This window comes from Pomacea canaliculata, linkage group LG7 (genome assembly GCF_003073045.1).
Source record: "Pomacea canaliculata isolate SZHN2017 linkage group LG7, ASM307304v1, whole genome shotgun sequence".
Classification (NCBI taxonomy): domain Eukaryota; kingdom Metazoa; phylum Mollusca; class Gastropoda; order Architaenioglossa; family Ampullariidae; genus Pomacea; species Pomacea canaliculata.
This window is the reverse complement of record NC_037596.1, coordinates 21100548-21126595: the sequence shown is the minus strand read 5'-3', so window position 1 is coordinate 21126595 and position 26048 is coordinate 21100548. Positions and strand designations below refer to the sequence as shown.

The following is a 26048-nucleotide window of genomic DNA, read 5'->3' as shown; positions in this document are numbered from 1 at the left end:
TTTAACATTTACATCCGTTTATATCTTAAATCAATTTTCGGCAGTAAATTAAGGGAAATTCGCTTTAAAAATTGTTTTTGTAAATATAAAAAAGAGAGGAAAAGTCAACAACATGGTTTTCAGAGTGTTTGTGACAGTGTCATTAAACATTAATGTAGATGATGCTGGCCCTTTCTTCCTTCTTCGACAAGCCTTGAAAAAAGGAAACAAAAATCAAAATCATAAGATATCTGAAAAAGTGTTTCTTTAAAAAAGCTTTATACTTTAAAAACTAGTTAACCCGTCTCAGCAACCAATCAACGATTATGATAAAGAATAAAAAATGTATCACAAGAAGTTTCAAAACACTTCGTTGCGCTTCTTGTACAGTATGTATACTAGTGTCTTACCAAAATACAAAACTGTTATATAAATATATATAGTTTTATAATATAAATAGTTTTGTCGGTTTCTTTAAAATGTTATACAAATATTCATGTAGGTTTTTAATGTTTTTTCTTTAATTGTTTCTCACTTTTTCGCTCACTTTCTTGTGGTCTTGACTCACTGTGTAGTCTTCACCTTAAGATCAGTGTACTGATGGTCTTCACACGGTGGGCACGGTGTGTCGTATGTTTGGTCTGTAGACACGGAAATGTTATCAGACTATGATATAAGGCTAAGTTGGATGTAATGAATGCTTACAGTGATCATATAAAGTGTCTGTCACCCTATTTTGTTGAATGTTCGAAAAGTAATTACTTGTGTAAACTATAGTCTCATAAGTTATTTTTAAATATTTTCAGTAATGGTTGTTGAGACCCTGTTACATGAGGTCAGCTGGTCAGCAAAAATCTTTGTCTGAATCCAGTGTTCATCTCTCTCTCTCAATATCTTATCAGTCAGCGTGTGTATCTCTGTGTACTTTCACACTCCTCCCCACCTATGTTGTTGTGTATCGTGTGTAGAAGACACTACGAAGTGTTTCACAAGAAGCTTGTACTCACCTGCGAGTCTCTGTGTGTTCTCATACATGATGGCCGCTGACACCTGTGTAGTAGCGCTGTCCTCAGTGGTGTTCCTCACAATGAGATCTTCGTAACCATGGTTATCAGCAGGAGGAGTAAAGTGCGCGTACAGTCCTGGTTCTCTAATCACACAACACACAAAATAAAATTGTATAAAATGTGTGAAATATTTAACAAAGTAAATGCTGTTAATACCATTAGTTGTGAATTAATTACTTTTTTTCTTTGCTCCTTTAACTGAGAATGGCATTACTACAAATTAGTGTTTTTGCATTATCAACAATTGTACAAGATAAACTCACTTTACTTTTATTATATGCAAGTGTGATTGTTGTAGATGTAGGAAGTAATGCTAAATATTAAACCCATGAATAGAAGAAACATACAACATACAGCCAGGAAGAACATTCAGGTTGAACATACCTACTTCATAAAACAAAACTGTCTAATAACAGTTAGGTTAGAAATTGATGTTTAATAGACATCATTCAAGATAAGACGGCGAAGATCCCATTTTTTGACAACCCTAAAAATTGGTACATAGAAGGGGGATAATTGTAACTAAAATATCTTTAGTTATTGTTTGGTTCCTTCCCTTTAGTATTGCAGTTTATAACTTTTACTGTAATTATTGTCAGTTTTTGTATGCAATCTGAGTGTACAGGTGTGTCAAAGCAGTGTATCTTCACTGACTACAACAATGGCTTTTGCCCTGATGAGGGACACGCTGTAGTGAATGTCTCAGCAAAAATAAAATTCAACTTATGCCCACATAATACTTAACTTTTCATTGTGTACAATATACTCAGATTATTTCTTGTAGCCTGGTCATGTATATCAGTGGTTAACTCACCCTCATGGCTTTCCCTCGGGTACTGAGCTGCTTCCTCTACAGTTATTGAAAACAATGGAGATAAACATCATGCAGTTAAATTGAGCATGTTTCTTAAAAAATTTTAAAGTTAAGCAACTCCTTTTAGAATTATTGTTTATACTTACTGCATACTGTTTGAATTCAATCAACATGTGTGTGTGTGTGTGTGATTGGTTCAATCAAACTTGGGAAGTTAAGAAAGACACTAGAACAGGTACAGGCAAAGAAGATGAAATGCTATCTGCCCTAAATATGGTATTTGTCAATAAGTATAGAATAAACATATGTACTGAGATTTTATCCGATATTTTTTTTAAATTACATAAAACTAGAGACGAACACTGCAGACAGTATTGTATGTAAGACATTCGATATTTTATAATAATGATAGAAAAACATTTGCTCGTTAGTTCTAACACACAGAGGAGAATGTTAACATGACAAGTGGCGTGAAGTACTTAATGGTCAAGTCATGTGAAAACTACTCACTCTCTGAGTGTCGTCTTCGTCGCCTGATGAAAATGACAAGCAAAATGCTGACAACTGCAATTTCAACCACAGCGACAACTGAGCCGACGATCGGTCCGATGACAGCTGATGATGATGCGAGGGAGTCTGATGTTGGTGAGAGGGAATCTGTTGTGGATACGACACTGACATTCCCCGCCCCTTTGATGGGAAAGTAAAACATCAGATGTAATTATTGCTTAGATGACATGGTATCAATGTATTTAATGTTTTCCGCGAGAATAACGGGGTTTGAAAAACACTGGTGTTGTCATCGCGTACAAATCCAATGCTTGCATTAAAGATTTGAACTAAAACAATTTTATGTACTGTAGTCATTCAAACAAGTCGTTTTTAATGTATGTGGAATATGTTAAATAGTAGGCTTAGCTAGTTTACCAAACAAACAAGACAACAGGAAACTGTCTGCCTATTTTTCATCAACCCTTAAATTTTTAGTTTAGCCTTTAGAATTATTGTGTTGCTAAGTCTTTTGCTTACTTTAATCCACTACAAGTATCCGACTTCGCTGTTTTTCGTTCGTGTGTAACTCTAGGCTGATACATTAGTTTATAATTTTACGGTTTTAAAATGTTATAGAACTTTAGTTTGTTGACAAGACAGACTGGGCGATTATACGTCCCTAGTAAAGTTTCCGTTTGATGACGACGACGACGAAGAAGATGACGATGATGATCATCATGATTATTAGACATAAAAATGGAAGTTTACATCAAAATTAAATCTTTACCTTAATTTTCCAATAAATTTATATCAAAATATACATAATGAGTAGACTTGATCTGTTTTTTCCCAACAATTAAAGGGAGATTAAAACAAAAACCCAGTTATCTCACTATTTATCGAAAGTGTCACTGATGTGGAGACCTACCAGGGAGATACGTTTCACTACTGACGACATCACTAGGGCTCTCCACATCTCAAATACAAATAAACAAGAAAATAAAGAATAAAGAAAAAAATAAACTTTTTAAATAGCACACAAGATCTGAATCATGTTTTTGCAGCTTGGATTATATTATTTTAAAAAAGCATGCGAACCTTAATATTAACACGAATCAAGAATTCATTGAAAAGGAGGTAATGGGTAGAACTGATATCATGTGAGATCAGTAGTCACATGTACAACGACTGCTCAAATCTCTTTATTATATCAACTTAACGAGAGTAGTAGTCGTACAATGCTTAGTTGAGGACAGACAAAAAATATGTTATGTACATGCAACCAGCAGAGTGTAGGTGATGGAGGTGTAGACACGCCCAGCCCATGTCACGTGACACGTGAACTGTGTGCCGTTGTCCTCCCGCTGTACGTTAGTCTTCACCAGCTTCTCACTGTCTCGTCCCTCCCATCTCACTGTGGCTGGAGGACTGGCGGTGTTTGTCGTCTGACATGTACAGGATAGGTCTCCTCCTCTCACCACCCAGTGTGGACACGTGGTTGTTACCTCACCTGGTTCCACTGTACGGAACCAAATTCAGGAACGAGAAAAAGCCAGGGACGTTTTTCTTCATCTTTAAACCATGTGTCTTGCTTGCGGTTTTTTCCCGGATTATTTATATTCCAATTAATTTTTGATAAGCTCCATATTAAAATGTAAACTGTTCACGTTATTACAGTGTTAACTGTACACATTTTAAAAGGAAAGCAGCATACAATTGAAACACACACACACACCTATTGCTGAAACACACACCCTCATCATGCGGAAAACGAGATGACATGCCTGCGATACAGATTTCTATTGACCTTTTCCTTGAAAATAAAATGTGTATATATTTGCGGCTTATAAACAAGCGAGGCATATTTGTGACAAAGAATGGCGATTTCTTTTTTTTTTCTTTCTTTTTCTTTTTCTTTTTTTAATTTTTTTGATTCGGTTGGTGCGGCTTATACACAGGGGGACTCAATAGACCGAAAGTTACGATGCTCCTTATTAACCATAAAATGTCTGCTTAAAAATGTATTGTCGTACACTATATTTCTTATGCGAAATATCAATTCCCGTTCAACATAGAAAGCTATAAACAGTGATTTCTCAGAGAAAATGGTAAAACATAAAGTATCACGTATCTTCCAAATGCTTTTTTTGTGGACCGCACAAAGGATGGCCAGACTGTCATTGGAACTCCTATGTTATGCATGATGACAGACTTATTGGTGTCTTTTAGTACATGTTGCAAAGAAATAAGACTACATGAAAAAGATTTATATATATAAGAAAGACATTGATACATGAAAAGGAATACGCCCAATCTGCCTTGAAGTACGTGTGCATTTGTGACTACGCGAGCGATAAACCAGAGGGAGAGTTTGTGCTGCTATAGCATCTTGCCTTAAAAAAGCATACAACAAAATGCAAGAGAAGGAAAAACCAGACCTATTTCAGTTGCTGATAAGAGGCTGTAGTAGCAGGAGGAGACACAGAAATGCTGTAGGTGTACAGTCCCCCGGCTTGTGGCAGAGCTTGTGTGAACGAACACAGCTCACGACTGGCATCGAACCCTCCAAATGTCTGCTGATTACAAAAAGTGTAAAAAAACTTAATCATTAATTCAAAATATTTTAAGCTAGGCGTACTAACTTAAATCTGCACCAAACTAAAAATCACCTTTTGTCATATTTCAGGTAAAGATTAGAAAATTCATGACAAAGTACTTTTTTCTTCTCCTTGGAGGAACAGGGCAATAAATAGTCAAACCATCAATATTAACCTTCTTCATAAATGTTTTAGTCATTTTCTTTGGTAACCATAGAACTTCGTTGCTACAATAACTTACCCCTGTGTTCCGTGTCCATGTACAGGTGTAGATGTTATCAGAGGAGAAAGCTTGTTGTACACGACATGAACCTGACACAGTCCAGTCCACAGGGTTGGTGGTCACGTGACACTCACTGAGCTCAGAGTGACCTGTGATACAAGAATGATAATTTACACACACACACACGCAAAAACAACCACAGTGTAAGTCACGTAGACTTACAGAAGTACAACCTATGTGATGAAATGACTTACTATCAGGGCCGGTTTTACCAGGAGTCGAACTCGCAGTTTAAGGCGCAATCACAAAATGGGCGCACAAATAGGACTGTTGTTTTTTGTTTTTTTTTCTTCAAGAGGTAACTAAGACAAGGGAAAATATCATTTTCGTAGTATGACATTAATAGGAAACATTTCATCTGCTTGTAGGTTGACTTCTCTGTGCGAGTTTCTCAGAACACGTCTTAAAGAAAAGCGCCATCTTCTGAGGGCGTGAAGGGGAGTTACAGTGACTCATTTGAAACATCTAATTGCAGAGTCTTTTGTTCACCAAATTAAGAACCCGTCTAAACAAGTTAAAATAGGATAGACTACTCACGTTTATTATAAATACTATCATTAATATTTACTTAAAACTCTTTCTGTTTGAGGTATAATATGGGCAACAAACCAAGTTTATGATACAGCTCTGTCTCTCTCTCACCCACACACACAGAAGAAAATTAATACATTGTAAATTTTAAAATGCGATAAATGTTTGAAAATAATGAAAAGTTTAAGCTGCAAACGAAGTTTAAAACTCTGGAATTGTGTTATATGATGCATTCATTATAGACTGACAGGTTATATTGAATACAAACACATACGAAATACTCGTGCCCAGTGGACAACACTACCGAAATAACATAAACATGACATAGTAAAGTTAATAATACAAGTAATAATTTTACATTATTATTTAAATGGTTTACGTTGTTAATTAACGACTAAAAGTGCATTTTATAGAGAGCCATAAATTACAAAAAATGTAAATACACAACAATACGGAATTTAGAGATCTTAGATAATTACATAAATGTCGGTAGTTTATATTTAAATGTAACGAGTAGAAGTTATTGCGACAGAATCTATGAAGAGTGCTCTGTGATAATGTCACAGTGACATGAGGATAAAAAAAACTTACGTTTTATGACGAGAGTACAGGAGGCTGTGGAGTCACTCCATCTGTCCAGACACGTGACCGTGACACCCGCGTGACGTCGGTAATCAGGGACAAGGGTCAGCTGACTCTCCGTGGACTGCGGTGACCTGCTGAGTCTGTAGTCGTTGTATAAGTCACTGGTGCAGGTACCGTCAACTTTACACTCTCCGATGTTGACTCCATCTCCTCGTCGCCAGACAACATCTGTTCTACTGGTGACGTCTCCACACGTGACTGGAGCAGGTGAGTCTTCAAATATTTCTACCTTGTTGTTGTTGCAGTTAATTATTCGAACACCTTGAAAAATGACATGAGAGAATGGATGACTCATTAATTAGAGTGAATGAAACAGATATAATGTGTTAATAGTTGTCCAGTATATATCACATATCTCTATCGCTCTGTTGCCAAAAGCCTGTATTCTCTTCCCTCCATTTCTTGTTTTTCTTTTACCTTTCCTCTCATGTTTTTCTCTTACCTGCCTGTTTACCTGATGAAATAGTTTCATGTTCTTCTCCTGTCTCTGATAACATTTCTAACGTATTTGCACGTTTGTCTGTTTACAAGGAATCGATGCTAGAAAGCTTATGACACTAATGTAATATTTCTCATAGTGCGACACTACAAAAATTACCTTGTGTTCCACATACGCCACACAACACAACAAGAAGTTTGAGCCTGGAGCTATCCATGACATCTACAGGCCGACATACATGGTACAGGTGTACAGGGGTCCAGACGCCGCTGCAAGTATTTATTAGTCATCACATAGTATTGCAGGTTAACACCAACATTAGACAGAAACAATTATCTGACTTGTATCTTATTGCATAAACACAACCTCCATCTCAAATACAAAGACTGGAACTAAAATGAGTAGGACAGATTGCAAAGTAACTAATTAGAGAAAATGAAATAAAGAAAGAAAGAGAGAATGTGTCAGTGACAAAGAGAATTCTTTATTAAAGAGAGTAATAAATAATGAGATGATGAGGTAGGTTATAACAGAATAGAATTACTGGTTGATTTTTTTTGTAATGGAGAGATTTCGGTTTATTGAGCGCACCTGTATATATATATATAAAATAAAAATATCTACTTTATTTCTACTTTTTTCAAGAGGACTGTGGACTGTACTGCAGGGCCAAGCACCTGATGATCTAACCCTTCATTTTTGCCCATGCAAACACCTTTTTTTCCTTTTTCTGATTTGTGGTCCTGTGTTGTGAGTAGTGGTCATGCGCTTTGTAGCAGCAGATCGTTCGCTCACAACTGTGGTCCTTTTTTAGCCGTCTGATCGTTTGATTCTAACTTTCCTTTTGGTTTTCTGCAGCTGCTAATGTTTTATTGGTGTACTTTTCTGTGACATTTCGGCGCATTGAGCGTTTCCCAAGGATTCGGATTTTGCGCGTTATAAGTCTCCTTCATTCATTCATTCATTCATACTTTTTAACTAATAGGCCACACTGGTTTATAAGCCACAAATATCGTTGAAAAAAAGTCTCGGATTATAGTTCTAAATTTATGGTAACTGTTGTATTTTAATGGAATATGTAAATAACGTGTATGAGACATTTTATTCGTTAATACTGTATAAATAAAGATTTTGTTAGCTGCACTTTAGTCTGATTTTTAGTGGAAGGTATCCTCGAGAGACAAGATCATCAGACTGTGTTTAGTTTTAGTTAAACTGCTCTAACTGCTGTACTTTGGGCTTTTGAAACAGGCCTAATGAACCGGGTCCCTTAATCTGTTTCGGTGTTAAAGCTTTTTTTTTATTTTGTTGTGGAGAAAGAAAAACCCTGACGTTGCTATTCTAACACAACTGATTAGTAAGCTTTGGTTTAAACATCTGTAAGAGCCGATGTGATTAAAGTTGCTTTAAATATAAGCTATAATGTTATACATTAGTGGACTGTACACATTAAAATGATGTTTAGAAGTGATCATCTGTAAGTATCCTGACTTTAGCTGGGGATGTGATCTCCGTCAGTCTAACACAGGCAGTTTGGATGCCATGTCTAACGAAGCGTTTTCCTCCTTCATATCATCTCGCAGTTGCGATGTAATTACTGTCTCTGTCATCGCTGCTCACCCTACACTCTTCACCTCATTCGTTGTGCTGTTACTGTTTCATAGCATTGATTCTGCCGTGTGTCATATGTAGCGGGTCCATGACCGAGCATCAGGATCTTGGCAAGTTACTAGTGCTCGTATGCACAGGTTAATGGCATAGAATAAAACTACACTAGAATTCAATAAACTAGACTTAACCTGTGTATATAAACACACATTTGAGATGTAAGAGAAAGTTATTGCATTGCTTACATCATAAAATGAGTAATTATTACAACAAGGGGTATAAACAAAATAATTTGGTAGTGCTGAAAGCTTCGTGAAAGTTTGTAAACAGCTCAGTAAACAAAACCACGTCAGCGTCAATCTCTCTCAAACATGACAATGTGTCTCGACATATTCTTGTCTTGCTAGACTTGACCCTAACAGTGAACTTGTCTACAGACAGAGTAAGAACATCTGTGTTTGTTCACTTACCCAGATGAGGAAGATGATTGAAGTGGGAATGTCGCAGCACACAAAGCTAGTCGTGGTGCTGTCGTTGATGTGTAAAGCACACTGACCTCACTCAGTGTTTCCTGTTTGTAGTCACATCTCGTGTTTACCCGGACCTTGTGTCGCCGGCTGTGTGTCAGCTGGTGTCACGTGTCCTACAAGTCACAAGAACTTGTCTTGACCTTCCTACCACATGTAGTCACTGACTGCACTGCTCTGTCACCTAAGTTCTCAGAGTCTCACTGACAATAGACTGTGGCACTCACTGTATGTGGACGAGGACCTCAGGAGGAGATTTGGCCACCAGTTGCTGACTAAGAATACCGTGAATGTTTATTAATTCTTCTCTTGTTCTACCTGCTTCTCACACACACTGTCTCTGTTATATGTGCTGACACATCTAAAATCTGACCTTGCGACATTACATGAAACATTAGAGATAATGACTCACCTAAAATTAATAATACGTCCATTACACGTGAGTAGCGGGAGTTAGAATGAGTAGACTTGTACAGACCTTATTTATAAACCAGGAAGGTTAACTGTCAGTGGCGAGGCTCACACACCTGCGAAGTGTCTGTGACACCAGATTCATGCCTGGTACGGGTAGTCCACCCTTGTTTGTGTCAAGTGAGTGTCTGGTGTGCCTTGAATGCTCTTGAATGTGCAAATTATTTACCGTTTCTACCGCTGCTAACAAATCATCATAGTATTAACTTTCTTTTCATTATTATCAAAACTGTCAACAGTAGCAGCCTCCATCACAACCATCGCTGTGACAGCTATATGCCACATCCTTCATTGACGATACTTCTAAGGTGCGCAGATAATATTCGATGCATTGGTATGATGATCGTGTGGTACACGGAGATAATTTGCTGGGAGAACTGCGGGTTGACGTGTCGGCCATGGTGCTGAGGTGGACAGCGTGGGTCGCATCGTAATTTTAGGTGAGATCATGTTGGTGCTGACATCTCTCAGTGAGAGTCTGTCTACTCTATGCAGGCTCCGCTCTCTCCATTCATTACACTGTTGGCGGAACAGTCGGCATGATCGTCGGAAGCTGGTTGAAGAGGACATTACTGTGCTTTTGGTGTCACGTGATGTCAGGAATACACATTCTGACATCTAAGCTGTTTACGTGCTTAACCAAGCTTGTTTTCCTTAGCTTTTTTTTAATTTGATTGTTATAAAAACCACGCACCATAAACATTAATATGATCAAGATGATACACATGAAAATATAATATTTAACATACAAAAAAGAAAACAAAGAAAAAATACACACAAGGCACCCAGTCGCTTTCACCAGCAAAAGCAAATCAATTTAACAATTCAATTTAACTCTCATCCCTGGCATCGGCTGAACCACCAGGTCTCATCCCCTCATGGGTAAATTTCTACCAACATATATAGGTACAGAATGTGTAGACAAGGACGGTTTAGTTTCTATTAATTATGGTTATACCATTGAGACAGCACCGAGCTTTGATAATCACCACATACCGGAATGTTGCGAGTAGTCAGCACGTTAACCTGTGAACTCTGCATGTCTAATGAGGTTGAACAGCTTAACGTGAAAAGATTCCACTAAACTATTAGACTATGTGTGTAGACAGAGAATGATCTGAGAGGTTAGTACGTGTGTGATGCTATTGAGATGTGTTTTTCTCATGGCTTGGACATGTAAACAGAGATATAGTCAGCAATGACTATGTTTATGTACGAATGTGCAGAAGGTTAATTTATTGCTAGCCTTATTCACACAACTTTAATGTTCCATGATTAACAATGGCTGTATCCATTTCACTGTCGATTTTTCCATTGTGAAGAAAGTTAATAACTGAAGACGACTGGTCACACGACCTGTGCAGTCTTAGTACTCGTTGTCTTTTTTGTTGTTAAAAAACCCAAATGTGAATGTTACAAGACTCCTCCGTCCACTCGACAAATAGAAGACCTTCAGTGAACCTGTCGTGAATATCAGGCTACTAATGATGTCTAGTGAGACGATGACTTTGGTGGATTGGGTGACTAATGAGGCAACTGTCTTTATAGATGATTACCGAGTATCTTCACATATCAGTAAGATCATCGACGCCAATCATCGACACAACATGTCAAGACGACTTAGGAAAACCAAACTAAAATGACAGACCAAAGGTTGTGCGATAGATAAATGAGCGCTAAGTGACATAAGGCTGTCTTTTAATAGTGACATTACATGTAAGCTCACTTTTATCTCACATTATTAAGGATGTCAACCGCCGTTTTTATAGATAAATTAACGTTCAAGATGACATACGAAACTCATATTTTACTCATGTTGAATACCTTGTCAAAAATTCTTGTCCGGGTTACAGAGAACCATCCTAAGAGTATACTAATACAGAAAGTATGTTGTACAGCCGACTACTACTTCACATCTTCAGATTAAATGTTATCTCAGTTTCATTTCTCTGTCATCTATCATATTTATTGATTGATTTATTTACCATTCCCAGAAGTTGCATGTTATAAGTCACTAAAAGTAGTAAATGACGGTGAGCAAAAAACAAGAATAAACCGGCGCTGGAAGAAGAAAATTACAGAAAATCAACATATAAGTTAGAATAATAGTTTTCTTATTGTTCGTGGTCATAGAAGATGAGAGACAAAACTTAATGTTGTGGAGACTGAAAAGCATCGAGCAGTCTGTCCTTTGATGTGTCAGGAGAAAACGGAGTAACCTTAGAATGATGATAAATTATTTGTTCGCCGTTAGTTTGTGGAACATTCGTACAAAATGATCAGATCCATGAAAAAGCTTACTATGAACAGCTACTTCACTCAAGACTCACCACGATGTAAAGTACGTTTTAAAATTTCTAAGTTTTTTTCTATAATGTAAATAAGAGCAGAGGAAAGTTAACACATGTTTTGTGTTAATGGACTTTGCATGTCGTCATCACGCATTAGAGTAGACAACTCCCTCCTTTCTCTCGGGCACCTCTGGAAATAATAAAACGGATGTTTGTAAATCTTGGATGCATACACTAATGGCTGTTACAGTTTCATTTATTATGTAAACGTTGCCGACAGAAGCTAGGTATTTTCAAGTGATGCTTTACTTTCATAATAATATGTTATCGTATGTTGTTCTAGATTATCTAGAACTATTATGAGCTACAATATCTCAGACATACGCAACTTTTCATCAAAATGATTTCGTAACTTTAAATTGAGTTTGTTTATCACTTTCCTCGTCTAACTCACCATATTCTGAGACCTTGACATCTGGTGTGGCCTTCACCGTCAGGTCGGCGTATTTATGTTGTTCATATGTTGTACATGTTGTATCGTAGATGTGAACTGCAACATGAACAAAAAACTAACTTGGATGCCAGGACTCCGTTTGGAAACAGTTGTTAGGCAATTTTACCAAACATCACTCACAGAATTTTAGACAAAAGTCAGTGAGATGTAAGCCTACTTTAAAAAGCGCACAATTTAAGCTAATTTTGTTTTTCATACAGCTGGTTAAACTTATAATGGAGTTTGCTTACCTGGTTGTATGTGTGTGTTCTCGTACACATTGGACTGATTCTGTCCTTCCTTCACTGACGATGTTTGCTGAGTAGTGCAGACTTTTGTCGGATCATTGAAACTAAAGTCTGTGAACATAAAATCATCATTATGATGTGCTTGTGTAAGTTGAAGACATAAAAACGACATATTTAGGCCTCACTGACAGGGGAGACTACTCTGTGATTGTTTCCCTTGGCCTGTCTGAGTTGTTTTGATATCTCTTTTTAAAGTGGTTTAGAAACAATTAAATAACATTTATGTCAGGTCAGCTGATGATGTATTAATTAATGATGATATTGTACTGTGAAGGTGATAACAAAGGAAAGATTTGTAGACTCACTTTCGTATATTTCCCCTTCACTCTGTGCTGTTTCCTCTTGAGCTTCTGAAAGGAACGAGACGAACACACATGGAAATGATGATAACAGACGATATGAAGCAAACAATATATTCACAGCCATTATGCAGCAGTTAATCCTAAAAGGAAAATGGTGAACATTGAATTAAAAGTCAACGTCAAACCAATTAAAACAATATTTAGCTTTTTCTCCGTTGTTACAGTCATTCTCAGTAAAACAGTACAAGACAGGTTTAGGCTGGCTAGAGTATATTTGTATTATTAACACTCCATAATATTCATTTTGAGTGATATGCTACGCTTTTTCTTCTATCACCATAGCACACGTATATCAAGAATAAAAGAAAATTACAACTTAGACATACAAGATTAGAAGATTTTCAGTCACGTGATATAACGATACTTACTTTTTAAATTGGGTTTTTGTGGTCTGATGAAGACACTGATTGAAAAGGCTATGAAAATAACGTGCCTTTGTCGTCTGATGAAAACAACGATAACACAGATGATGACAGCAATGCAAAGAACAGCGACAACAGCACCAACGATTGCTCCAGTGGATGTCGTCGTTGATGGGGTTAGTAACACGATTTCAATAAAGCCCGTCCCTAGACAAGAACAAAAATCACAAGACATTGTTTGGACATTAATACTCATTGAGATATAATGAGACATCAAATAGGGATTCCAATCAAACTAACACACCAAATAGTGTTTTTGTCAAAGACTAGGTTATGCCAGCTAGTGTTATTTTTCATAAATCATGGAAGTTTTCCATTGAAATGCGCACTTTTTAAATGCAATACTAAAGAAAAAATTAGTTTTTTGTTTCTCTAATGCGTGTTTTCTACTCTTTTTGAAGATTAAGTATTTTATCTTGAGCTTGAATACAACGATACAACGATAATTTTGTAACTGTGAACAAAAACATCGCCAACCACACTTCTCAGCATGTAGTCAATTGAAAGCCAGCGCCTGGGAAGCAGAGATCGGCATGTTGTCAGCGCTTTTCTCATCGTCAAAGCACTTTTCTTGAAGGAAAGGACCATTTCAAAGAATGAGTTCGAATAAATCGGAGAAAATTTTTTAGAGAATTTTGGGATTAAGGACGAGCCGTCGTATCAAAGACACTAAGCACCTGTCGACCAGAACTGAGGTTGTCAGTGGGAGAAGTAAAGGATGGACAGTATTGCCGGCGGGAGGTCTCAGGAGGGTAGAGAGCAACACAGTATGCGCGCTCTTGATGACTGGGCTCTGGAGAAACACTACACAGCAGCAGCAACAACATTCTATTTAATAGATGCTTAAGTGTTATGTTTATTAATGAGATAAAACAATAAAATATGACACGCTGAGTATGACAAATTGTACGATAGGATTTACCATTTATCCGCAACATCACCGTAGTTGAGGTTGATATCCCGCTGTTGATGCTATTTATAGCCGTGCACGTCACACTTTTCCCATCATCCTGAGCACCAAACATGATGGTACACGTGCTGGTGCTGACAGTATGTGTTTCATTATGACATACAGTTCCACTCCAGGTAAAGTTCGCTCCCGGGTAGAGAGGAGCTTGCGCCTTGCATGACAACAGCACGACACGTGAGCCGTTGGAACCTGGATAAGTGTCTGCGTTGATGACGACATCAGTAGGTCCCTCTACAGCTGGAACACAACAACGACATCAAAGAAAACAATGCCCAAAACCATACATATTTCAAAAAAAAAATTAGTGCTTTTCTTTTAGTTTTGTTTAAAGAATTAGACCATATTACAACTACTCAGCGATGCCAGCAGAAGATGTAATAACTCTAACATTAGGCATATGATAAATGTGACAAAAATACATTGTGTGTTGTGATTGTCTTTTATTGTCTGTGCTCGAGCTAATAATATTAAATATGTATCATGCAATTTTTAATGGATGAAATACAAAATGAATTTAACAAGAAGAAAAATAGTTAAGGGATAAGTCAGGTACGTTTAACCAGCAGAGTGTAGGTGATGGAGGTGTAGACACGCCCAGCCCATGTCACGTGACACGTGAACTGTGTGCCGTTGTCCTCCCGCTGTACGTTAGTCTTCACCAGCTTCTCACTGTCTCGTCCCTCCCATCTCACTGTGGCTGGAGGACTGGCGGTGTTTGTCGTCTGACATGTACAGGACAGGTCTCCTCCTCTGGCCACCTCTTGTGGACATGATGTTGTTATGTCACCTGGTTCCACTGTATGAATAAGAAAAAAAATCATCATCATCATCGTCATCAGTTTTTTCGAGAGTGGATCCAGCTGCTGTTTTGTGGTTTTAGGTTTTGGTTTATTTTATAGTGCCATTTATATTTTTTATCTACTACCTGCTTTTATTTTCATTAGACTTGTGCCCTGTTTAAAGAACCCTACGTAACCACTGGATATACAAGGGTTACAAACTGAGACGATTCACAACTACTACACTAGATGGGCACACAGTTGCAGGAAAAGTTCAGGTAATTCAGTTATAAAACAGATAATGGGAAGCGAAGAGAGTAATACGCAGTTTTAGAATATACATTTCAGAATACTACAGAACATGCAATTTAAAATAATTCCCAGCCATATGTTTCAATCGCACAGTAGAGAAAAGTGAGTAATTATCAAGCTCATAACAACACAGCCTTAGCAAGACAAGTTGATGTATACACAAAGGTTCACAGTGACTATGATCTACTCGGTACAGTCGCATCACACAATGTATTTAAATTTATTTTTTTCTTGTGGCCATTTATTTTCGTGCAAGTCAATAGAAAAAAAAACTGTTTATATGGGACAGAGTCAGGGTTAGTTTGAAGTAAATTGATAGTAAGAAGAGTCTCACACCTAGTGTCAGCTCCTTAAAAAAGGCTGTAGTAGCAGGAGGAGACACAGAAATGCTGTAGGTGTACAGTCCCCCGGCTTGTGGCAGAGCTTGTGTGAACGAACACAGCTCACGACTGGCATCAAACCCTCCGAATGTAGGTTGCTTTAATATTGCAACAGATGTGATGTGTAAGCGATTATTATAAATGTAAACAGCTGCTTATTGAGATTTAAAATTACTTAACAGCAAAGGCAATATTGCGCACTCTATCTCGAGCGCGCACACACACAGACAAACATTGAGCCCGCCTAAGATTTGTGCATATTGACTCATACAGACTGTCAAGATAATTAAAGGAAACCCCCAAGATTGTAGTCTATAAGAAAGTTATTAGGTAACGTAGAACAGAGCTTAAAGAATGGTCTCTAACATTAGACATTACACAAATACTAAAGGTGTAAATGCTTATTTCACTACTTTCTTACCACATTGTCTAGTTTCCAGGAACAAGAATAGTTGTCATCGATGAAAAGCCTCCTGTACACGACACGAACCTGATACAGTCCAATCAACATTGTTGGTAGTCACGTGACACTCACTGAGGACAGAGTGACCTGAAATATATTCATTGATACATACAGACATGCGGCACGAAACACGCAGGCGCTCACACACACACACTCACACATACGCACGCACACACACACGGCATCACACGCAATCGTAGTAAAAAAAATATTTGTAATCGTCAAAGTTAGATTATTTTTATAACAAACCCGAAAATTACTGACCACAGAGCTACATGCAACGCTTACTTTTGTACATAAAAAGCGCCAAGTACAAGGTCAGATATAAATAAAACAATAAACATTGTCTAGGATCAGTAAGCACCATAATGGCTGTGTTATTTGTATGAGTGTCTAGTCTAGTGTGGCTTGTACACAGAGACCACTTATGTAAGAAAAGGACGTGGATGAACCTAAATTTTGTTTACTAAAAGACCTCATCCGTACACTTTACTCCTAACAACCTATCCCATAATGCTAGTCCTTTGTCACACACTTCGTTTTACAATATCATGTTACTCCCAGGTTCTTGTTATTTGGTTTCTCTTTGTGCTTTCTGTGTTTGATTTTATTCTTCGTTTAGCACGGTCATTTATTCTTGTATAGCTTATATGCCATTTGTTTGTTTTCTTGTCCCTCGGATACTGTCCATGTTTCGTTTTTGTTCTTAAGCGCGAAGAGCATGCTCCTTAGGAGTGTGAGTATGCGGTTTACACCTTTTGTATTAATTATTTTCTTAATTATTACTATTATTATTAAAAAGGAGTCGGGAATTCCCCTATCGCATCATTTCGTCACATGGTCACATGACTAACCCAAATGACGACTGTCGACTTTTGACCTGCTCCTGACCTCACCACAAGCAAAGACTCGCAATGTTCACAGACTGAGACAGTATGAGGACGCCCGTAGCCGCAGCTAACCATTGGTGGTTTGAACGGGAACTGAACACTGGCAGTACTAAGAGCATGGATAGTACTGTGATATGTGTTGTATATATTTACATAATGTGTGTGTAATAAATTTTTATTGTCGTACTCAAAAGTCTTTCAATCTGTGTTTGAAGAAGACCAGATATGTGTGGCGATTGGTAAGGGTGAGGAGACTCATGAACCGTGTGGTTAAAACTGTGAGCGACTGATGCGTGATTATTGTAATCTTGTTGTCCTGTAAGATGATGTTGATGTGGGTAGTAAGAGTTAATTCCTGTCATCCTCAATCTCAGTTTCCCGGATCGAATGTTAACATTTGAATTAAATAAACGTAATGTTATAACATTAGCGTGATGATGCACTATACTTGATATTTTCTTGTTTTAACTTACTTATAAATAATATAGCGATGGTATAAATAGTATCACAAAGAATATTTCTGATTACTGTATTCAAAAACATAATGTCAATTTCTGCACTTCTTTAACAGAAAAAAATAAAAAAAGATAGTTGTCATAACTCCCATTGCCAATGAAAACCGGACGACATTAATGAAGTTTCATTTATTAAAAACAAATGAGTTACACGAGAAAATATACATCGTAGACTTACGTCTGATGACTATAGTACAGGTGGCTGTAAGGTCAAACCATGTTTTTTCGTCACACGTGACCATGACACCCGCGTGACGTCGGTAATCAGGGACAAGGGTCAGCTGACTCTCCGTTGACTGCGGTGACCTGCTGAGTCTGTAGTCGTTGTTCAAAGGAGGAATACAGGTACCGTTAGCACCACACACTCCGATGTCGACTCCATCTCCTCGCCAGCTAACACCAGCTGTACTGGCGATGTCTCCACACGTGACTTGAGCAGGTGAGTCTTCAAATATTTCTACCTTCTTGTTGTTACAGTCTTTTATTATCACACCTACTCACATAATAAAAACATTTAAATATAGAGGTATAGTAAGAAAATTTTTTATACACTTATCTGTTTGAGCAAAAGAAATGGAGAATGAAAGCTGACATCCAGACAGACAGACAAAGAGACAGAGAGGAGGAAAGAGGGAAGAGTAAAAACTGACAGTATGCACGCATGTGAAAGGTCACAAGGTAACAGCAGGTCATCCCGCTGTATATCGTGTTCCGCAATTTAGAACAAACATAAGCAACACAGTAGAAATAAAGGTTGTTTTCATAAGTAAAGTATGTTACCTCCATTCTGCACTACCCTTTTTTTTTCTTTGTATCTCGGCTGTCAAGTGAGATTAACGTGAGGCAATAAGTATAAATAGCTGTTTTAAGTCTAAAGGTGAAAGTTGACGGATAATTCATGGAAATTGTTCATTTGTTTTTCCTGTTTTTTTTTTTTTTTGACTAAGACTGTGATAAGTGTTGCTGCATTTTTTTTTTAAATTAGAGAGGTAATATTTATGAAACTCGATTGCTGGAACATTTGCTATGGCTTCTTGTTATATTGTAAATATGTGAGCGGACTTCATGCCCTCATACACTTTACATGTGAATCTGAAATAATGTTTGCAGTGATATCTTTTCACGACGGTTTGATATATGGATTGATATATGAATTGATATATGAATTGAAACGGATTGAATGAAACTTCCATCATCTGGTTCGGGTTTCAATCTAATCAATTGCGGTTCCAAAACTACTTCATGTCACCAAAAGCAAACAAGACAAACTTCCGAGTAAATATTGTAAGGTCTATTGCAGATTCCCAAAACTGTCAAATTGCAGGTGTAGTGTAAGTCAATGAATTATAACTTGAGGAAGCTGGTAAAACTATTTTGGCACTAACCCACGGAGATTTAAACTTAAAAAAAACTTCTGACATTTTCTTTGAAGGAAAAAGAGGAATAGACAATGCTTGCCCATTTAGTAAGTTTGGGGACCACGAATTATTAAGGTCAGGTGACTAGATGTCATGCCCCAGTGGACGGGAGATAACAGCCGGTGCATATCATGCGGGGTTTCCGGAATGTTTTCACAAATGAATCCATAAAGTCAAAAAGTGTTGCAAGTTTGTACACGTGTTGTTAGTACTTGCTGCATCAACGATTAAAAATATGAGATAGCGTTCAGCGTATTTTAATGCGAGTAAGTTTGATTGGAGGTGATTAAACTTGGCGACAACACACTCACAAACACACACGCAAAGCCATAAGAATAACATAGTGTAAGAGTGAGACATTAGACTAACCTAAGTTTCCAGGGAGGCAGTACATGAGAAGTAACAATGTCACGCGATGTAGAGGCACGTAACCTATGACAGCTGAACTTGGCAGGGTCGTCAGGATGGGTCAATACCCATTGATAACTTGGTGTTCAAACCTATTCTTGAGCAGGAAAAGATGACAATGACAGTCCATATATTCAGGCACGAAGTCAACAAAATGACCAAACATGAATAAATGACTAAATTCAATTCACTATAAGCAAACACATCATAAGACTGCAGTAGTTTGGCTATGTCCAGCTTAGGATAAATAAGACATGAAAACTTAACAAGCTAAGATGAGATAAAACAAATAGAGAGAGAGAGAGAGAGAGAGGAGACAGACAAACAAAAATACAACAAGCATAAAACACAACTATTCACAGTACTAGTATCATAACTCTCGTCACACACAAACTTACCTGGTGCTTTAGTCTACCTGAGGTCTACTGCCAGCAATGTGTCGCACCAGACAACTTGATCTTCTTCCTGGTCACAGTGAGCCTCCACCTGACGACCTTTCACCTTGATCACACGGTGCTGGAAAAGGAAGCTTGTGTCGATAAGCCGTCGACTACATTATTTGGTTCTCATTATTCAAAATCATTTGAATACACATATACAAACATACATGATAGGACAATCAGACGCACACACACACACACATTTTTTTCTGTCATACACTCCGGTTAACACACGTTGTTGAAGTGTTTTATTCATCAATAATCACACTGTTCACAGGTTATAATCACTGTAACTTATGTAGTTTGTAACTTTCAGAAGTTTGCTGTTTCGTTAAAAGTGTTTTAACTGTCTTTCAACACTACACGAAAGTTCAACGAGAAAAAGAGAGCAAAGAGACTTAAACAGTTTACAATGGACACAAAAGCACACAGCTATACACACAGAGCTTATATTGAAGTCTTGTCATACACAGACATACAAGTTGCTCCAGTCTACCTGAGGTTCCTTGCCAGTCGTGTGTTGGCCTCCTTCCTGAACCTTCACCTACTTGACTGACTTTTTTGACTCATGGTTGACTGCTTCTCGTGATTCAAAGTCATGTGCACACACACACACACTCTTTCTTTGTCACACAATCCTGTTGTAGGTTGTACTCATTTAATGACACTGTTCACAAACAGGTTGTACTGACTACAACTAATGCAGTTTGTTACAGCCGACAGATAAAATTTGTTTGTTGTCTTTCAATAATGTTGTGCATACACACAATGCCTTTGATATGTAATGTGCTAAGCGGGCGTTTTGTTGACATGGTATTAAACATTGTGGACATTGTGGATAAACACCGTATACGTTTAATCTATAATAATATTACCGTCTTTAATGACTATTCAATTATACTTTTTTGGATAAAATCTCTAAACCAGTATTATGCTTCTGAATATAATTCAAATCGTATTTGTCATTTACTTTGTATCTGTGTATGTGGGTTTTTTGTTTGATTGTTTTTTTTTTTTTGTTTTTTTTTTTTTTGTTTTTTCTTTTTATATTTTATCTGGTTAACCTGAATGCTTTCCTTTTCACTCTAGTGTTTGTGCTTATTTAATTTTTTTGACATGCAAATATTGCACGAGCTGTTGATTTCGTTTGGAAGTGTTTGTCTGTTTCCTAAAATTGCCATGAAATTCCGTGTCAATGATAATAATTACAAGTACACTTAGTTATCACCCCTTACAATTAGTTACCTGCTAATTAGACCTCAGCCTGTTAATTGACAGATTTCATACAGTGAGTTGTGTGATTGCGTGTGTGAACTCTTTATTAAATTGCTCTGTTAGTTTGTTGTGAGTCTGTGTGTTTTGTACAGGTAACCTCACATTTATACTTTAGCAGTGCTTTTCTTCTGTCCTACCTGTGCAGCTCACGGTGTTTACCTTTACCTGGGCATGATTGTGTGCACAAGGTAGCAGTAAGGTGAGACCATTGCTCAATGTGCTGTTCGTCTCTCAGCTACCCGTCATTCAGTTTATATAATATTACTGTTTGAAAGCCTTTTAGGTGCTTTCTCCCTGCTGTCACTTTACAAAGACGGTTGTGTACATGTGGGTGTGTCATACATAGAACCACTCTCTACCTCACGTGGGCGGCCAGCGACAGGAGGAGGTGCTGGGTGGAGGAAAAGAACCCTGACGACGGGACATGTTGTCCTGAATAGCAAACCCGCTGTATTAAAGTTTGTGTTTACTGCTTTTCTCTCATTCAGTCTTTGCTTTCTTTACTTTTATTTTATTTCCTCTGCCTACTTTCTAACAATACATAACAAATTTTACAGATTATAATATATTCACGTCGTCCTTTGTTCATTCATTGCTGTGCCTTCTCCCCATGTTGTGCGTTAATCAGATGAATAACACTAGTATGTAATCACGAAAGGGAGATAACAGAATTACTTGTGATCTACTGTCAGTTCTTTCCCTTTATTAAGCACGTTCTTTATAAAGCGTGTTTTAGGAAGCACAGTCTTTTCTGTCAGTGCCAGCATCTCAGAAAACACAAACGGCTATCGAATAATAATAATAATAATAATAATAATAATAATAATAATAATAATAATAATAATAATAATAATAATAATAATAATAATAATAACAGAACAAATGAGAAAAAGATTTTTGACACTTCATAAGAGAGAAGAGTAAATTTCATGCAACTAAAACATTATATTCATTTATAATACGGTCAATTAAAAATAAGACCTAAAGCGGACTGAAACATAAGAGTAAATTAACAAATAATAAAATAAAAAATATGAGGATACCAATTGTAATGTGTTTTGCTATTTCACATGCAGAAAAAACAACAGCCTTTCAATATAAAATTACAGAATCAGCACTAGTGCTCTACATCAACATCTGTAATTTTACATAATCAATGCAATGTGTTTAAGTGTTGTTGTCAATTCCGTCAGATTAATTCATTCCTCTAAAATATGATTTTAACTTCATAAACAACAATCATACTGACAGTGTACATGATCTTCACACTATTCACTAGAGATGCTCTGTCAGTGTACAGGATGCTCTCACATGGAAGATGTCCCACAGTCAGGTGCATACGTGTGTGAAGAATTCTATGGATGTCAGGAGATGCACAAGCAGCATTCATGATAGAGCATCATATAATAAATGAATAATATAATAAGTAATGTAACTCAGTCTTCCGCTTAGTCAATGAGCCGCCTGCCTGTAGAAGCAACAATAGTAGCAGTTGTTGCTGAACTGTAGTCAACTAACACCTGAAGCAATAAGTGAAGGAGAAATAGAAAATGTTTGATCTTGTTTTTTACTTGTCACTTTTCACTTCGGAGTCAGTAGGGTCAAGACAAAGGTCAAGCTGGATTGTAATAGATGTCAGTCATCCGGACAGACTTAAACCTCGTGACCTGACAAGAAAGAGATGGTGAAGTATTGTATTTTATATTGCATCATAATATCAGACAGTAGGAAAAGGTCTGTTTTTGAATACGACATGATTTTATCCTAAATCAGTGTTGTGTACCAATACAATTGTGCGGTGTACCTGTTGATTTAGTCGTCCGCAAAGAACCTGACATTGTAACAATAGGACTGAACATTGTTACCTGGATTTTCATACACCGTGAAGCCGACTACACCCTCACGGGGATGATGCAAGGTGATAACATTGTTGATGCTGTCACCGGCCTGCAGCCCCGTGTAGGTGTGAGCATCACCTGCTGGCAGGACTGCTGTCTCATACACGGGACCTGAATGGCCAGGAGAAAAACAAGAGAACAAAAGAGGAAGAAACAAGAACTTTCAGGTTTTTTAGAAACCATCTCCTATTTATATTGTCTACTCTTTTTTGTATCATATTAGTGAGATTTTCACAACTTCTATTCTCGTTTGATGTCTTTGTCATCAGTCATCATTTCACTTAAGTATTCTTCCTACAGGCAAACAAATATTTTTATATTTTACTTTTCTATTTACTTACCTTGGCTTCTCGACTTTAGTCGTTTGATGTAAATCACCGCGATGAGAATGAGGAAACATATGACAGTAGTGACGACTCCAGTGACGATCCCCTTGATGGAGTCTGATGATTCAGGGGATGAAGTCAACACTGTCACATCAATAGGGGTTGTGAAGTTTGTGACTTGTGTGGGACTACGGTCTGAGTAAAACAGTAAAACCAGACAGACAGACAGACCCATAGCAACATATACCAAAAGAGTTACTTATGCTGACTAGATTCATGTAGTCTCTTATTTATCCGTGAGATAAGGCAACTGTGTCAATGATAAATTGTGTGTGTGTGCGTGAGTGTGATCACACATGCATTATTATACTTATAGTCGTATTGTCTTGACTTATGCAAGGTAGTGATGAGTCTTGTAGCGATAGTAAAGGTGTTCGTCAAAGTGTCAACCTTTTCTAACAGTGCTGGAGAATCCAATAGCAGGCGGTGGAACCACAAGTATGGTGAACACGTAGAGTCCCTCCTCCTGTGTCAATGGCTGATTCGTGAATGAACACTTTTCACGATTGTTCTCAAACCCTCCAATGGCCTGCTGGTGTAGGGAATAATAAATATAAATATGTACTTAGTGTATATTTACAGTACTAATTGTTAAAAATCCTTGTTCCTGGAGAAAATATGTTGGTTAACCCATTTGACATTATTTTTTACACAACAATACTGATTGTATAATCTTTGTACAACATTTTGTGAGAAGTATACACCTCGATGGCTGGATTGCTTGATTTTTCCGATAAAAAGAAACACAAAAGTACAAGATAGTACCTCAGAAAACATTACACTCATTCATGATACAGTGCACTACATTTGAAGGGGCAACCATGTAACATAGCTACTTTATGGTTTAGTGTCCAGCTGCAGCTGTAGATGTTATCAGAGGAGAAAGCTTGTTGTACACAACAGGAACCTGACACAGTCCCGTCCACAGGGTTGGTGGTCACGTGACACTCACTGAGCTCAGAGTGACCTGGAATACAAGTTTATTGACATGTTTACAATGAACACAAAATACTGTTCCAAGGCATTGCATTGATGATTTCCTAACATTATTGTTTTTGTTACATTTCATTCTTTCTTAGCACCTTGTACCTATTTCGGTAAAGATTAATGTTGTGTCTTAGTGTGACTTTTGTGTGTATACTTATAATACCACAACCTTTTCCATCCTCTTGCATTCGGTAGGTAATTATTGTTATTCACTGAGATGCTGATTTTGGACATTGTCTGATAACGAAAGTACAGCTGATGTGGAGAGACTTTACATGTACTGGAACACAGCTGTAACTGTATCTCACTTGTTTGTAATCATCACAGTGTAGTAAATAGGATTCTTGAGTTTTATGTTGCAAAGTGGAAAACAAGGGACACTGAGATTATGATGGTTGACTTACGTCTGATGACGAGAGTACAGGAGGCTGTGGAGCCAGTCGCTCTGTCCTGACACGTGACCGTGAGACCCGCGTGACGTCGGTAATCAGGGACAAGGGTCAGCTGACTCTCCGTGGACTGCGGTGACCTGCTGAGTGTGTAGTCGTTGTATAAATCTTCTCTACACTACCGTCATCACTACACTCTCCGATGTTGACTCCATCTCCTCGTCGCCAGACAACATCTACAGCTGTACTGGTGATGTCTCCACACGTGACTGGCACAGGTGAGTCTTCAAATATTTCTACCTTGTTGTTGTTACAGTTAATTATTTCAACTTCTGATGGACAGAAGAAACCAAGATGTAAGAGAGGACATACTTCTGACAGCCGAGAGAAGTCAGGAATACAACACTAGTCTGAGACTTGTCCAATGAGCTACATGTTGTTTATCTGCCTTCTAGTCTGTTTTAAAATAAACAAAATAATTTTATTGCTATTTTTCTCAAGCCATCTCAATGACAATTTATTTCACATCAGAAGGGTTTTTTTGTTAAATTTTGGTTTTCATTTATTATTTTCATGTTATTAACCTATGATTATCTTATGTGGCTTATACACAAAGGAATATTTAAAGTTTCTAATACTAACCTAAAGTTCCGCAGACACCACACAGTAGGATGGTCAGCCAAGCGCAGGATCAGCCATTATGTCACGTGACTGTAAGGCTGGTAAAGTGACTAAGTCTTAAGTCTGAGTTTGTGACAGCAGTCTGTAATATATTTGTAATTACTTGTTTTATTGATAACTAAGGCACATTCCTTCTTTTTCTGTTTCATTTCCCGTACCCTTCCTTACTCTCGCCCATTGCTTGTCTGTCTGTCTGTCTGTCTGTCTGTCTGTCTGTCTGTCTGTCTGTCTGTCTGTCTGTCTGTCTGTCTGTCTGTCTGTCACACATACACACACACATTCTCGTAAAATGACATCTTAAGGAACAATAAAATTTCAGCAGTTCTATAAGCTGTCGTGACTCACCTGTCTCCTTTGATCGCACCCGCTCCCTATGGTAGTTTCATGGCGACATACAAGGTAGGGAGGTAACTAACAATCTACTGTGGGCGGCATTTCAAATGTGAGTGAATACAGACAGTTCTACTTCAACAGGAACATTCATTGTAAATAGCCGGACTGACAGTGAAGCTCATGAGGAAGAAAATT

The 26048-nt window shown here is 37.6% G+C and overlaps 1 protein-coding gene across 4 annotated transcripts; it reads right to left on the bottom strand.

The window, feature by feature from the left end:
* On the bottom strand, positions 1-26006 carry LOC112568990. 4 transcript variants are annotated; one of them, XM_025246614.1, is made up of 23 exons: positions 20401-20504; positions 19863-19980; positions 19426-19561; positions 17817-18131; positions 16192-16320; positions 15727-15868; positions 14853-15095; positions 14252-14536; positions 13276-13476; positions 12851-12895; positions 12489-12596; positions 12199-12294; positions 8926-11934; positions 7007-7116; positions 6355-6669; positions 5191-5321; positions 4791-4928; positions 3629-3871; positions 2371-2550; positions 1861-1896; positions 987-1127; positions 515-620; positions 1-192 (listed from the first exon to the last, which is right to left on the bottom strand). In XM_025246614.1, the coding sequence occupies exons 5-13, from the start codon at positions 16279-16281 to the stop codon at positions 11891-11893; spliced, it is 1254 nt and encodes a 417-aa protein (XP_025102399.1). In that variant the 5' UTR covers positions 16282-16320; positions 17817-18131; positions 19426-19561; positions 19863-19980; positions 20401-20504; the 3' UTR covers positions 1-192; positions 515-620; positions 987-1127; positions 1861-1896; positions 2371-2550; positions 3629-3871; positions 4791-4928; positions 5191-5321; positions 6355-6669; positions 7007-7116; positions 8926-11890. The 4 variants fall into 4 exon arrangements, with proteins under 4 accessions (XP_025102399.1, XP_025102400.1, XP_025102401.1 ...); XM_025246615.1 differs by having other exon boundaries at positions 19426-19556; XM_025246616.1 differs by lacking the exons at positions 17817-18131; positions 19426-19561; positions 19863-19980; positions 20401-20504 and adding exons at positions 24855-25171; positions 25482-25602; positions 25866-26006.
* Between the last annotated feature and the right edge of the window lie 42 nt (positions 26007-26048).

Bases quoted from the DNA above. Each gene is read 5' to 3' on its own strand.
- LOC112568990 (XM_025246616.1), bottom strand. From the start codon at position 16,281: ATGTTGATTGGACTGTATCAGGTTCGTGTCGTGTACAGGAGGCTTTTC. The intron at 12,896-13,275 runs GTAAGTATCGTT...CGTTCCTTTCAG, and splicing joins ACAAAAACCCAATTTAAAAA to AAGCTCAAGAGGAAACAGCA. The intron at 12,597-12,850 runs GTGAGTCTACAA...TTATGTTCACAG, and splicing joins TGAAGGGGAAATATACGAAA to ACTTTAGTTTCAATGATCCG.